The 13407-nt window shown below is 36.1% G+C and overlaps 1 protein-coding gene across 2 annotated transcripts in view; it reads right to left on the bottom strand.

Moving 5' to 3' along the window:
• Positions 1-12: 12 nt before the first annotated feature.
• Positions 13-13407, bottom strand: part of LOC120420514 (uncharacterized) — a 31556-nt gene continuing 18161 nt past the window's right edge. For both annotated transcript variants that reach the window (XM_039583575.2, XM_039583574.2), the window contains exons 2-4: positions 9383-9900; positions 3501-4257; positions 13-368 (exon numbers count right to left, since the gene is read on the bottom strand). In XM_039583575.2, the coding sequence (XP_039439509.1) occupies positions 149-368; positions 3501-4257; positions 9383-9491 (1086 nt within the window). In that variant the 5' untranslated portion in view covers positions 9492-9900 and the 3' untranslated portion in view covers positions 13-148. The remainder of the gene's footprint in view (positions 369-3500; positions 4258-9382; positions 9901-13407) is intronic.

Genomic DNA, 13407 nt, shown 5'->3' with positions numbered 1-13407 from the left:
AGACAGGTAGAGTACAATTCAACTTCAATTTCAAGATATCACCTCCTTTATTAACCTGAATATGGGTGTGCGCGTTTACTCAAAAACAAAATTTATAACCATCATATATAAGCACTTAATCCTAAGAAAAAAAAACTCTCATTCTGCTCTACTTGCTGGTTGGCGTTGGTGGCTTCAGAATGCCACGTTTGCGCAGCGCGCGTACAATCAGCGGCGTCGCGCCCAACGTAATGCTTATCCTAACCGGGGCGAATACTTTGTGGATGGCGTACGCGATCACGAACGTTCCGGCACCGGCGCCGGCCTTGCTGGCCAGGGCCGAGTCGCCCCACCCGAAGCGCTCCAGCAGCGCGACCACGTCTATTCCGCTGAAATTAGAGAAAAGGGGCAGAGGGAATTAAAAATTTAGCTTAGTTTCAATGTGACACACACACAGTGTTGCGATTTTGAGCGCTCATCCGCTCATGAGCGAGCATTTTTCGCTCATTCGTGAGGAGGAGCGCGACGCGAGCTAGCTCACGTTTGCTCGTGCTCGTGTTTGCTCATTTATTTTATGAGCAAAAATGCTCATTGCTCGCGCTCGCGCTCATTTTTGCTCATTGAGCAAAATGAGCGGTATTTTTTTTACCTGTACCGGGTAAACGATAATAACTTTTTTTTCAGCAGAGCTTCGAGGTTGTTTTTATGGAGGCTTAAATAGGCTAATCTTAATAATATTGGATGAAGTTATTTGTCTTTTTTGTTTTTTTGTTTGTTTTGAAACTTGTTTTGGAGTCAGAGTTAAGGGGTTAAGGTGTTACATTAAGATCCGTACACAGTAAAAAACCATAGAAATATTACATCTGGGAAGTACGTCTTTTAGGTTAGAAAAATGTGTAATTTTACTTCTGAAAATGTGTAATTTTACCACTTTTCTGGTGTAATGCAACTTTTTCAGTCTAAATAGAGACAGATCTAAAATTATAACATTCAAGAGGTAATATTCAACCTTACAAAATTACACCATCCAAATGTACACTTTTTTTACTGTGTAGAAATAATTCGATTAATAAAAAAAAGTTGATAAAGCTGAAGAGTATCTTTTAAGGAACACAAATATGTTTTCTTGGTAATACGTTTAGTCATGTTTTAATTCCTGGGCACCTCATCTTGTTTAGTCAATTATTTGTAAATAATTTTGCATAATAAATCTGTGTCTTAGATAATTTTCACATCAATTATCTTATTTATATGCTGGAGTCGATCCAATAAAATAAATGAGAAATGAGCGTGCTCACAAGTAAAAACATGTTTTAATATAAAAAAAATCGATTACCATCCTATTTACAGCTTATTTAAGACCTAACAATTCCGTTCCTTGACAGTTTACTCTAAATTTGAAAGTGAAATAAGCTAAAAAGAGTGTCTGGGATTCTTAGCAAATTAAGACACCTTAATTGCGAGTCAGCCATTTTTCATTAATCGGCAATTTGATCAAAACTAGTTTTCTAAATTATCAAACTCTGAAAAAAATATAGGCTGACAACATTAAAGTTTCATTGTTAATTTGATTTTGGTTAATCATTTTACAATCACTTTATTGAAAAAAGGTGCAGTGGTAATGTGAAGGAGCTATTACACTACCGCAAAACAAACAAACTCGCACATTTTCGTGTTTGACAGCTTGCCAAACTCGCAAACTTGCAAACTGACAAAAAAGTGCGAGTTTGTTTGCTAATACCTGCTTTACTGTCCCTGATCGCATAAATGTCCCAATCCCATGTCAACAAAAAACATACCAAGCAACTGTCAAGCGTTTCAAAAAAGAACAATAAGATTTAAAAAAAATCTTAAATAAAAAACTGATTTTTGCATATCATTTAATTTGAAATTAAATAATAAACAACCTGAAATTTAAAAAAATACTGTTGTTAAAACAATTATTGTTTTTTTTTATTTGCTTAAAGTTTTTATGTTTTAAAAGTTTTTGAAATTCTTAGCTTCTGATTTTTTTTTATAGTTTTCTACCTGTTTATTTTCTATGTTTATTTTTTTTGCGTAAAACCGGCAACCCCTGATCGCATAAATGTCCCAATCCCATGTCAACAAAAATCATACCAAGCAACTGTCAAGCGTTTCAAAAAAGAACAATAAGATTTAAAAAAAATCTTAAATAAAAAAACTGATTTTTGTATATCCTTTAAAAGCAACGATATTAAAGTATTACAACAACTGCTAGTAATGTTTCAGAGATGGCGAAAAAGATTCCACTTGGTGCAGGTGGGATTTGAACCCACAACTGATCAACGGTACTGATCCGCGTTACCAATTATGCTACTGCGACCGGTGACAAATTTGTTGTCTATTGGTGTACAGCACAATCGAATGTCGCGTATTGTATTTCAAACCTTTCCCATACAAATTGTCTCTCTTTCTATCCTTCTCTTCCACACTACCGTCGTTGCTATTGTATCTCAAATTCTCGCTGAGAAGAGTCTATTTATAGAACTAACTTTGTATTCTACGCCTTCGACAGGTGATCAGTTGTGGGTTCAAATCCCACCTGCACCAAGTGGAATTCTTTTTCGCCATCTCTGAAACACTACTAGCAGTTGTTGTAATACTTTAATATCGTTGCTTTAAAACAAATAAAATACATTGGCGCTTACACAGCCAAATAAAAACGGTACATTATATCCTTTAATTTGAAATTTTATAAAAAAACAACCTGAAATTTAAAAAAAAATACTGCTGTTAAAAAAATTATTGTTTTTTTATTTGCTTAAAGTTTTTGGTTTTAAAAAGTTCTTGAAATTCTTAGTATCTGATTTTTTGTATAGTTTTCTACCTGTTTATTTTTTATGTTTATTTTTTTTGCGTAAAACCGGCAACTTTGCCAACTAATCAGATACAGATTCTAGAATATTTAGATATTATTTTTACATGGACAGCCGTCATATTTATATGGAAAGTATAATGGACAAATCAATAACGCAGAATGGCTTCTTTGGTCATAGAGAAGGTCCCACAAATTTAAGGAAAATAATAAAAAAACTGAATTGGCTCTTTTAAAGTTATTATAAAAATGGGTTTGTTCCATAACATAGCATAGCATAGCTCGAATAAACTAGATAAGGAAAGGACGAACAAGTTAGAGATACATTCTGTAAAAAATTTCAGAGTGGTTGAATCGCGTTGAAGTCTTCGGCAAAGTTGTAGCCTGAATTACGAACTATAAGCTTACGAGGATTTAGAAAAATCTAAAAAAAAATTTGATTAAAAAGCGGTTGCACAGATACTTTTAATTATAATTTAAGAAAAATTGGTAAAAATATTAGAGAATAGTGGTATAAAATATTGGATAAGTAACTGAATCCGTTTGTAGACAAAGCCTCACAAACATCAAAGCAAGAAATCGGAACAACTTTTTAAAACTTATTTAAAATTAATAAAACACAAAAAAAACTCTTGAAAAATCCTGAAAAGAAAGAAACGAAAAAATGTCGCCCCCAGGAACCGACCTGGAAACCAGCAGATAGCACGCGCCCAACGACGCCAAACTGATTCCAACGTGGAACACAATCACGGTCGAACCGTACTCCTTGACCGCCTTCTTGAGGCGATCCTTGCGCGAAACCGTACCAACCTGTTCCTGTCCCTGTCCCTTCCCTTTGCCCTGTTCCCCCTCAGTCGATTGTTTAGCTTCGGTTGAGAATTTTCTCACGGTACCATTAGAACAAGAAGAGCTGTTAGTTTTAGGCGCGAGCAAGCCAGCTTGGTCAATTCGAGCCAGCAGCACCGATGTACCTGCTCTGGGTTTGTCCTCGTAGCTGGACCACTCCGAGCGCACTTCCTTGCGCAGGTTGATGTAGTGCGACGAGTTGAGATCGTGAGCCAGATACTTTCCCTCCTGGGCCCATCCGCCGCCGGGCATGTTCAGGTGCGAAAACTTGTGCATTCCACCGAACGGACTCGGCACGTTGCTCTGCATGGCCGAGTTTAGGCTGACGGCCCCACGGCAATCGTACGACTGCACGTGCGGATCAACCGTCGCGGCGGCGGAGTACGATGAACTGTCCACCGTGACGTCGATCTGATGGTGCGGATGGGTCAGCATCGCCGACGAGTTTATGTCACGGGCACGTTGCGGTGAGAAGCGCGTCGTTTCCGTGGGGTCGATGTTGGCCGGCAGTGGGAGGGCTGCGGCGGCCGGGTAGTCCCGTTGGACGGTCACGTGGATGCCTTGGCCAGGGGTGCGCTTGGGCGAGAGGGACGAAGCTGGAAGATGAGATAAACGTGGAAATAATTGTTATTTTCATACATTCAGTTTTGAGCACGTTTCGTCTTAGGCCATTGCAAATTTTATTTCAAGGTTTTGTTTCAGCACTCGTAAATGTACGACTCGTGCTGAAAAAATCTTCTTTTTGCAACATGTTGTATAAACTGTCCAATGGCTAAACAACATGAAATGAACAATGACGTTTCAAAAAATACCAAAATTTCTATCGCCCAAACACTTGAATTTGATGTGGCTTTACTCAATCATTCAAGAGTTTGGGCACTTTGATTAAAAGTATTGCGTATTTTCAGTGTAAAACTAATGATTTCGTGAAATAAAATATTTGCGTCGAATGTAACGATGGGGAAAACAGACTTGGTGCTGTTTTTAATAAGTTTCTGAACAAAGTACCATTGTTTTTCTTAAAGTATATACGTCAATCTAAACTTCTAAATGGTAAAAAGTCAGAATCGTCCAAAAATAACATGGCACAATTATGCGTACAACTCACTGCTGTACAAAACATAACTAGAGTTTTTTTTTATTAGGACCTATAAACATATGAAAGACAATAGTTTATTGGCCCTTTTTAAAAAAAAAGTCTGGATATTATCAAACATTTTTGTACAATTTACTGTACCTAGCCGACATAGTCGGCATTCAAAAGTGCTTTCAAGAGATCATTTCACAAATAGTTTTCTTTAGCTGATAGTGTACTTTGTTACCCTTTAGGTATTTTGAATCCCTTGTAACTTTTATAAAATTCCTAAAGTGACTTCCTTGACCTGATTAACAGTGCACTGTGGTTCAGTTCGCAAAATTAAGTGGAAAATGGATTTTCCAAAAAAATGTGAAATTTTGGAGCTTTAGTGTCTTCAGAAGAGTTGTTGCAAATGATGTTTTTTTTGTCTTCTAAAAAGTTGTTGGGCTCATCAATCCAAGCAACTTTGTCGAAGACACCAAATTTTTATATCGTAATCGACCAAATTTTTAGAAAGCATCTGAGCAAACCTTCCAAAATATGTTTTTTAATCGTGGCAATTCTGGGTTAACCCTCTACAACCCAACCCCGCCTTTAGACGGGCTTCGATCTAAAAAATCGCCAAAAATCAATTTTTCAACCAATTTTTGATCTTTAAAAAGCATTGGAAAGAAGAACTCTTAAAATTTTAGAAAATTTTAGGGTTGGAAGTTTTACTTGTTTTATGTGACTTTGCCAATGTTTTTAAAATTGTCATTTTTTTAGGGGTCAACTTTGGCTATGTTTTTACTAACATTTCCTATATTTTCAGTAAAATGAAGTATGCAGTAATTTTTGTAGTGTCCCAGACTATGCCTCTACGCATTTTTCTACAATTTAAATGATGGTGGTGCCATTATATAGCAGAAAATGTGAAAAACAAGCAAAAAATTGAAAAAGTTGTTGTAAAAACGTGAAAAAATTAGTTAGGCAAAATGTAATTATATAAGGTGGTAGAATAAGCCAAATACTACCAAAAACATACATAAACTAAACAAGATCAATGCAAATTCAAATACTAAAAATGAATTCAGAAAAACATTAAACAAGAGAAGTAATGTTTTTCGTAGAACAAAATGGCATCCTGAACAAGGGAAAAATATTTTTTTTTCAAAAAAAAAATTTGGGCAGTAGAGGGTTAAGTTTGAGAGGAAAGTGATGTTCAGGACACTTTTTGAGCTCTACAAATCCAACATTTTCATTTTTTGACAAGTCAATTTGGATTTAAGGGTCAAAAGTTACAGCCATTTTAAGATAGAAAAGATGCAAATTTAAAACTTTAATATCTTAAAAAGGCGCAGGCCAAATTTTAAGCGCCAGGTTGCATTTGAAAGAGGAGATCTAGCCACGATCTAGCACTAATACAAACGCTGAAAAAATCTCAGTGGTGTTTTTCTTTAAACTCAAGATATCTTCATTTGTAAAAGTCTGATTTTCAAGGGAAAACCATATGGAACCAACCTAACGAAATTTGAAAATTTTCCAAATATATGTCTTTCCATGTAATTTTGCCCGCTGAATCTAAATCAGCCCTCAGAATTGAGTCAAAGTTTAAACAAATCGATGTTTGGTTATATTTTTGGTTCAAATGATAATTTTACATGAAAAAAAAACATTATAAAAAAAATCTAATTTCGCAACATTCTCCGGGATGCTTCCAAAAGGATGGCAGCAGGTATGGTTAGATTAGATAAGATTGAGCTCAAAATTTTAAATTTAGAAAAAGCCTAAACGTTTTTCAATAAATCCTAAACAGCTTAAAATCGATTGTAAAGGTTGTTTTCTGACGCAAAAAAAAAAAAATTAAAAATAATTTTTGCCGGCATTTTGCAATTTTTTTGGGAATTTAAATTTTGATGAAAAAATCATAATAAAAAGTAGGTAAATTTTATTTAGAGTGCAACTTTTTTTTTAATTATTGTCCTCATCATCCTGCATCTTTGCTGACGACATCTTCATCGATCAAAAATCTCTTCACAAAACTAAACTAAAAAATTAATAAATTTTAAGTCAGCTTTCAAGGTTTTGAAGCAAAAAGTTTTTTTTTAATATTAGTGGCAGGGGGGGCAGAATGGCCCGCCTAAGTAAAATGCGCCAAAAACCATAGAAAAACATACAAATTTATGAATTCAGTGTAGTAGGCTTATGCTTTGGGATGTTCCCTTCAATATTGTATACTTGGTTGATAAAGTTTGTAAGAATAAAACTATTTTCTATGCAATTTAAAAAAATAAATAATTTTCGACTACTTTTCCAGGGTGCGGGGCAGAATGGGCCACCTTAGAAAACAAGTCATTTTGTCTAATACAACATTGAAGGGGGGTAATAAATGACTTAAGGGACCTTTCTAACATAGTTTCCATGAAGTTAGATCACTTTTATGAAAATAGTCACTTACCAAAGCAATCATTTTTGAAAATAGTTTTAATATGTTGAAATAAGACACTTTTTTTTACAAATAAGCATCAAAACAAGTAAAAAATCAACTAATGTTGCATTAAACGTGATTTGTGAAGCTACCAGGAGTAAAATAATCCATTTAGCTCAAATTTTTTAACTTTTGATTGTTTTTATAAGGCAGGAAAAGGGTGGTCCATTCTGCCCCCAAGTGGATTTTAATTTAACACTTCCACCACCAAGCCTCTAAATGATTTGAAGGTTCCGTTGTTGTTTGATTACCTTCGTAATAGCTCCTGGTAACATTATAAACATTGAACAAACTTTTTCAAACAATCTAACTTTCGAGAAAGCTTATTTAAGAACCTCGAAATAAACAACATTTGCGTGGTTTTGTCAATAAATTTACATTTTTGCTCATAATTCGAAAAATACAATGAATTCAAACGTCGTTTTTGGTATGGTGATGTTGTTTGACGTCCTTTATAAGACCCTTGCCTTACAATTGGTCTTAATCCATTTTAAAGCCCAAAACCAAGGGTGGCCCGTTCTGCCCCCCCCTGGTCCATTCTGCCCCCACTGTCCCTACAGCTAGGCCGTTGCAAACATTTCGTTTATGTCGCCCCCTTCAAAATTGGTCCTGAAAATCAGGGGGCAAAATTTTTTTCAAAAGACATCAAAATTTCAATGGAAATAGAAGTTTAATCAATGAGAACAAGTTAAAATGCCTATTTCTTCCCTCCTTGCCCTGATACAAAGTGTAAACTAACAGGATATCGTTACCAAATAAATTACAATTACAATTTAGCAGGTTTGGGCTAGTTTAAAAATATTTTGGACTTTTGTGAAATTACGATGTATAGCACCGCAAAATCTTTGTTTTCTCGCAAAAATAAAAATGTTCGTCATTACTGGTTAATAATGCATTTTAAAACACTTTTTTCATTCAAATGTTAATACCGTGGCCTGTAATTTGATTTTTTTTTACTTTTTTTTATTTTTTTGGAAAGGGGGGGGGGGAGGGCCCTCCTCGACTTTGATCAGAGTCGAGGAACTTAAACTTCAAAAAATATTTGCAACGGCCTTATGCTTCTACCGAAAATTTGCAAAATAAATACCAATTAATCGAGGAAAAATTTTTTTAATCAAATTTGCAATCACTTTAGGGTCATTCCTTCCCAAGTGACCACGCGTCCAACATCGACCTTCACCAAATCTGCTCATATTTGGCATGGGGGTTGTTTTTGCCCCAAAAACAAAGAATCCCAAGTTTGGTGACATTTGGTCCACCCCCGCGCCCGTGGCACCCCCCTCTTTTTCTGAGATTTTTGAAAAACCTCATTTTTAAAATGCATTTTGCTAAGAGAAAAGTTTACAAAAAGTGAACTTTTGGGTATGCATATTTGAAGATTTTTTGATGTAGAATCGAATGGCGTACTCAAAATTTACGTACAGTGTTGCCAGATATGAAAATTTTGCACTTTAAGTTTTAAAATGCATTTTTAACCCTTTGGACGAGCACTTACGGGAAAACTGACAATTGCATTCGATTGCTGAGAGTTTTTTACATTAAATTCAATCAAAACCTCAGGGTAAAATGAATATTTCTTGAGATATCACATTTTTAAGTTGGAAAGCTCTGTATTGCACAGCAAATGTTTTACTTAACCATCAATTTTCAACAGTACATTGCGTGAGAGCATAGTAGGCCTTGAAATTTGAATATTCTTTTTTTCAATTTCTAAACGGAAGCAAGTGAATGTCCCAAAATTTAATTTATGTATGTATGTATTTGTGTATTTATGTATGTATTTGTGTTTGAACCCCCGTCTTGGCAGGACTTGGCGTGTTTCACGGATATAAGAAAATGACAAAATGTTTAATTTCGAGCGCATCAACCGGAATTTTCTAGTTTTATGACCCTTTATTAACATGATGGTCCAATTTTTTTTTTTTTTTCGTTTGGGGCTCCAATTTAAACCGGATTTTTATAGTCATCGTTCCTAAATTAATCCTCCATTAATAGAGAACACAGATCTAGATAGTGGAAAGATGTTAGGTAAATTTCAATTTACGATACAATTAAGTTAATTTGGGGTTGATAATTATTAACTAGACCAATGAATCAATAGCATGCGATTAAACGATAAACCTCTTCCAAAATTTACTACTCTTCAACGTTTATCACGCAATCACACTCAACTCACCATCGATCGTCCCGAGGGCACCGGTCGACATAGACCTTCCAATGGTAGGAGCACCTCCCTGCGTGGCCTTGAGCGCCGTTTTAAACACCAACTGCACTTGCTGCGCCATTTTTATGCACTTTTTTGCTATTGCAATCAGTATTCAACTATTCGTAACACTTTTTAACTTTTCCTTGTCAAAATTTGAAATTGACCCAATTTTATTTGCAGATTTGCACTTTTTTTTTTGCTTTGAAACCCGATAAACTATTTCTTGCTGATGCAGTGCAATTCCACTCTGCGTAGAAGTGTGCAAACTGTGAACTGTTTATCGCGCAATTTTCGCGATGAGCTGCATCCAGTGCGGTCGAGTGCTAAACAATGACTGAGGGAAACGCAACGGTTCAGGGAACTTGTCCAAGCTGTTTTCGGATGGAGAGGGGATGTGGCCTGGCGGAGATGGAGGGAGGAACGGAAGTACGGTTTCTTTGTGTGGTGTGGACTCGTTGACTTGTGCTGGTGATTGACGGTTAATGGAGCTGTGAAAGAAAGATAGAATGTTTTAAAATATTAAATTAATTCAAATATTTTATCTTGAAACTAATAAGTAATCTTTACCCAATTTTTTTTTTGTCGATACGATTTTTTTAGGCTTTATCAAAGATAGTATATTCCCAATTTTTTTAATGTTCAATCGTGAAAGTTCTTTTTCTTTTTACAATCGATTTGAATTTCATCATTTATATTTCATTCATGCCTTTCACTAAAATTATGGGTTTTATTGTGTTTATTTAATAATCGCTAAATAAAATAATCAAAATATACCTTAAAAATATAAAAATTTACAGCAGTTTTTTACACATTTGTTTGTTTAAAAGTTAGTCAAATACTTGTAAAAAAATCCATTTTACATGATTTGACGGGACAAACATTCGTAAACTTGTCATCACTTTTGTTAACGAAAATTATAACAAGTTTCCAAAATCAATAGTTAAAATTTTGAATTGGTTTAGTTCTTGTCTTGTTTGACAGTATTGATTAAACATATATTTTAGTAAGTTTAGTTTTTTTTAGTTATGTAAATTGTCCAATGTTCAGTCCAAGCCCAGAATATTCGCCAAATCAACCTTGAAAACAGCTACAATGTGCATAATATACGTGCCAAAACCCGTCAACAACGAAACAAAAAAAAAACTAGTGGACAGTCGAGCGACATTTCTAGATCAGCACCGCACAAGAAGTCAGTCCAGAAAACGAGAAGTTGCCAGAACAGCCAGCGAAGACGACGCACGACTCAATTGAGTTTAATAGCTTCGAAGTCGCTAAATTTAACCATCGTCCATCAGGTCCAAACTGGTGCGTATGCTTAACGAACACTGATGGACGCTGATTGGCACCCGAGTCCACGGGTTCAACACGGTCAGCTGGGACGGTCGTGATCACCAGCTGGGCTGTTCAACCAAAAAAAAAACACACATGTTGTTGAGGAAGGTCATGTATTGCGACGCAATTGCATGTATATTACATATTAACTCCGTTGGTGGAAGTGCACTTCCAGACATTGTTGCATTTCAAAACCGGGAGTGATTCAAACCCGTTTTAGAAGTGTGCAGAGTGGCGAGACTCGTGAGACTCGCTGGGATCACGCTATACTAAAATGCTGAATATTTATTTCAATTGAGCTGGAACCGGCCGGCTTGATATGTGAATAACTGCATTAATTGCACTGGGCTCTTCTCTTACAGAGTGCACATTTTGCATCATTCGATAACCGGTTTCATGTGACTTTCATCCAATCTGTGGGACGGCGGACAGAGTGCGTTTTAAGTTCCAGAATTCAGTGGTTCATATACAAAATTATGGGTTTACAAAATTAAATGAGTTAAATAAACTTGATTTAACAGAAGCATTAAAAATTTTGAAATATGGTCAGGGACCATCCATAAACCACGTGGACACTTTAGGGGGGTGTAGGGATTATGGGTTGCAGGATTGAATATGTAATAAATTATTAAATGAGTATTTATTATAAGATTGATATAATTCATAAATAAGAGTTAAGAGCGCAACAAAAAGTGCGCACCTTCATGAATATTGCCTTGTTAGCTGATTGTGGGTTGAGTGCGAGAGCGCGCTAGCGAGCTGCGAGAGAGAACAACGAGCGAGAAAACAACGAGATGCGCGCGGCCGGCGAAAGAGAGAATGAAGATTGTCAAATCAGTTTTGTGGTTAATTTCTATGGAATAAGACGTGTTGTTTGTTGATTGCAAAATATCTGTGTTTTTATTATAAAAGAAAGTCCCCGATCACGACAGGGGGGTGGGATTGGAGGGTATGGCGGTTGTCCACGCTCCATACAAAAAAGTTTTTTTTTTTTGCATGGAAAATTGTAAACGAGGGGGGAGCGGGAACTTGGGATTTCCAAAAAAGTGTCCACGTGGTTTGTGGATGGTCCCTAAAGGAAATATTGCGTCAAGCTTATCATTGAATTTCAAGAAACCGGCTCCGTGGCTTAATGGTTACGGCTTCTGTCTCCCAAGCAGAAGGTTTAGGGAACAAATCCCGGTCGGTACCTTTGAAATTTGGAATCAGGAATTTGAACTTTGAATATGAACAAAAACGAAAATGAATCAGGTGGGATTCGAACTCACGCCTTTGGATTGGTGGTCTGGGACGCTAAGCAGTCGGCCATCAGAAGGTTTACACTCTAGCAGTGAAATTATCCGTAGTGTTGAAACATGTTATCTACTCATATTAAATACGCGCTGATCCCTGATTTGCCTGAGGGGATTGGAAGTCTAAATATGGATCGAGTTTCCTTCAGATGCTTGCTTCTATGTTTAGGCGGGGCCGAACAATGCCCAACGACCTCGGAATTGGACCGCAAGGAGCTCTGTCATTCTGAAATGGGTCGTTGGAAGCAGCGCGAGGGCTATCACCACCTAATACCCGGGACTGAGATAAGCTGTATCTGCATTCGGCGGCATATACACAGTCTGATACAAATTATACTTTCCCATAATTTCGCTACCGGTTAGCGGGTATTGGATTGGACCACACACACACACACACACACACACACACACACAAGCTTATCATTGAATTTCAAGAATTTCTCGATGAACATAATTTACATAAACTACATAAGTACAAAGTTTGTGTTGGTTTTTTTTTCTGAAAGCTCGCATGTTCAGTATTGAACTGCATCATTAACTACAAAAGATATCCAGGTTTTTAAGCGAAAATGGCGTTCGAAAGGTGAACGCCCGAAATGTCAAAATCACGCAGTGGTACCAACGTTACGAAGAAAGTGTCCAATGGCATAACAGCCACATTTTTTTTTGTAATGTTGGTGCTACTGCGCGATTTTGACATTTCGGACGTTCACCATTCGAACGCCATCTTCGCTTAAAAACCTCGATTGAAATGTAGTTGGGACATTTATGCACAAATAGGCAGTTTCAGTTTCAATTGGATGTATGGGCTTACAGATATAAGCTTAATTACATTGCTCATAACTGAAAATAGTATATTTTTTCAGTGTGGTAAAAACCTGGATAGTAAATAAGCTTACGTAAATGAGCAGTTCTCTAGGATTTCGGTCATTCGATTTTTTTTGTATTTTTTAATCCGACTGAAACTTTTTTGGTGCCTTCGGTATGCCCAAAGAAGCCATTTTGCATCATTAGTTTGTCCATATAATTTTCCATACAAATTTGGCAGCTGTCCATACAAAAATGATGTATGAAAATTCAAAAATCTGTATCTTTTGAAGGAATTTTTTGATCGATTTGGTGTCTTCGGCAAAGTTGTAGGTATGGATACGGACTACACTGGGAAAAAATGATACACGGTAAAAAAATGATTCAAAAATTCATAACTCGGTCAATGATTTTTTGCACAACCTGGAAATTTCTGAAAAGTTGGCATTTTATGTCCTCTAAAACATATCAAAAAATAAAAAAAAATTAAAATAGTGTTTTTTTGCAAATCAAGTTTTAGTGATAAAAAGTTAAATAAAAAAATCACCAATTTTTTTTACCGTG

The sequence above is a fragment of the Culex pipiens genome, unplaced genomic scaffold (genome assembly GCF_016801865.2).
Source record: "Culex pipiens pallens isolate TS unplaced genomic scaffold, TS_CPP_V2 Cpp_Un0012, whole genome shotgun sequence".
NCBI classification, from domain to species: Eukaryota; Metazoa; Arthropoda; class Insecta; order Diptera; family Culicidae; genus Culex; species Culex pipiens.
The sequence above is the reverse complement of the archived record's forward strand: the minus strand, read 5'-3'. Positions and strand labels throughout refer to the sequence as shown.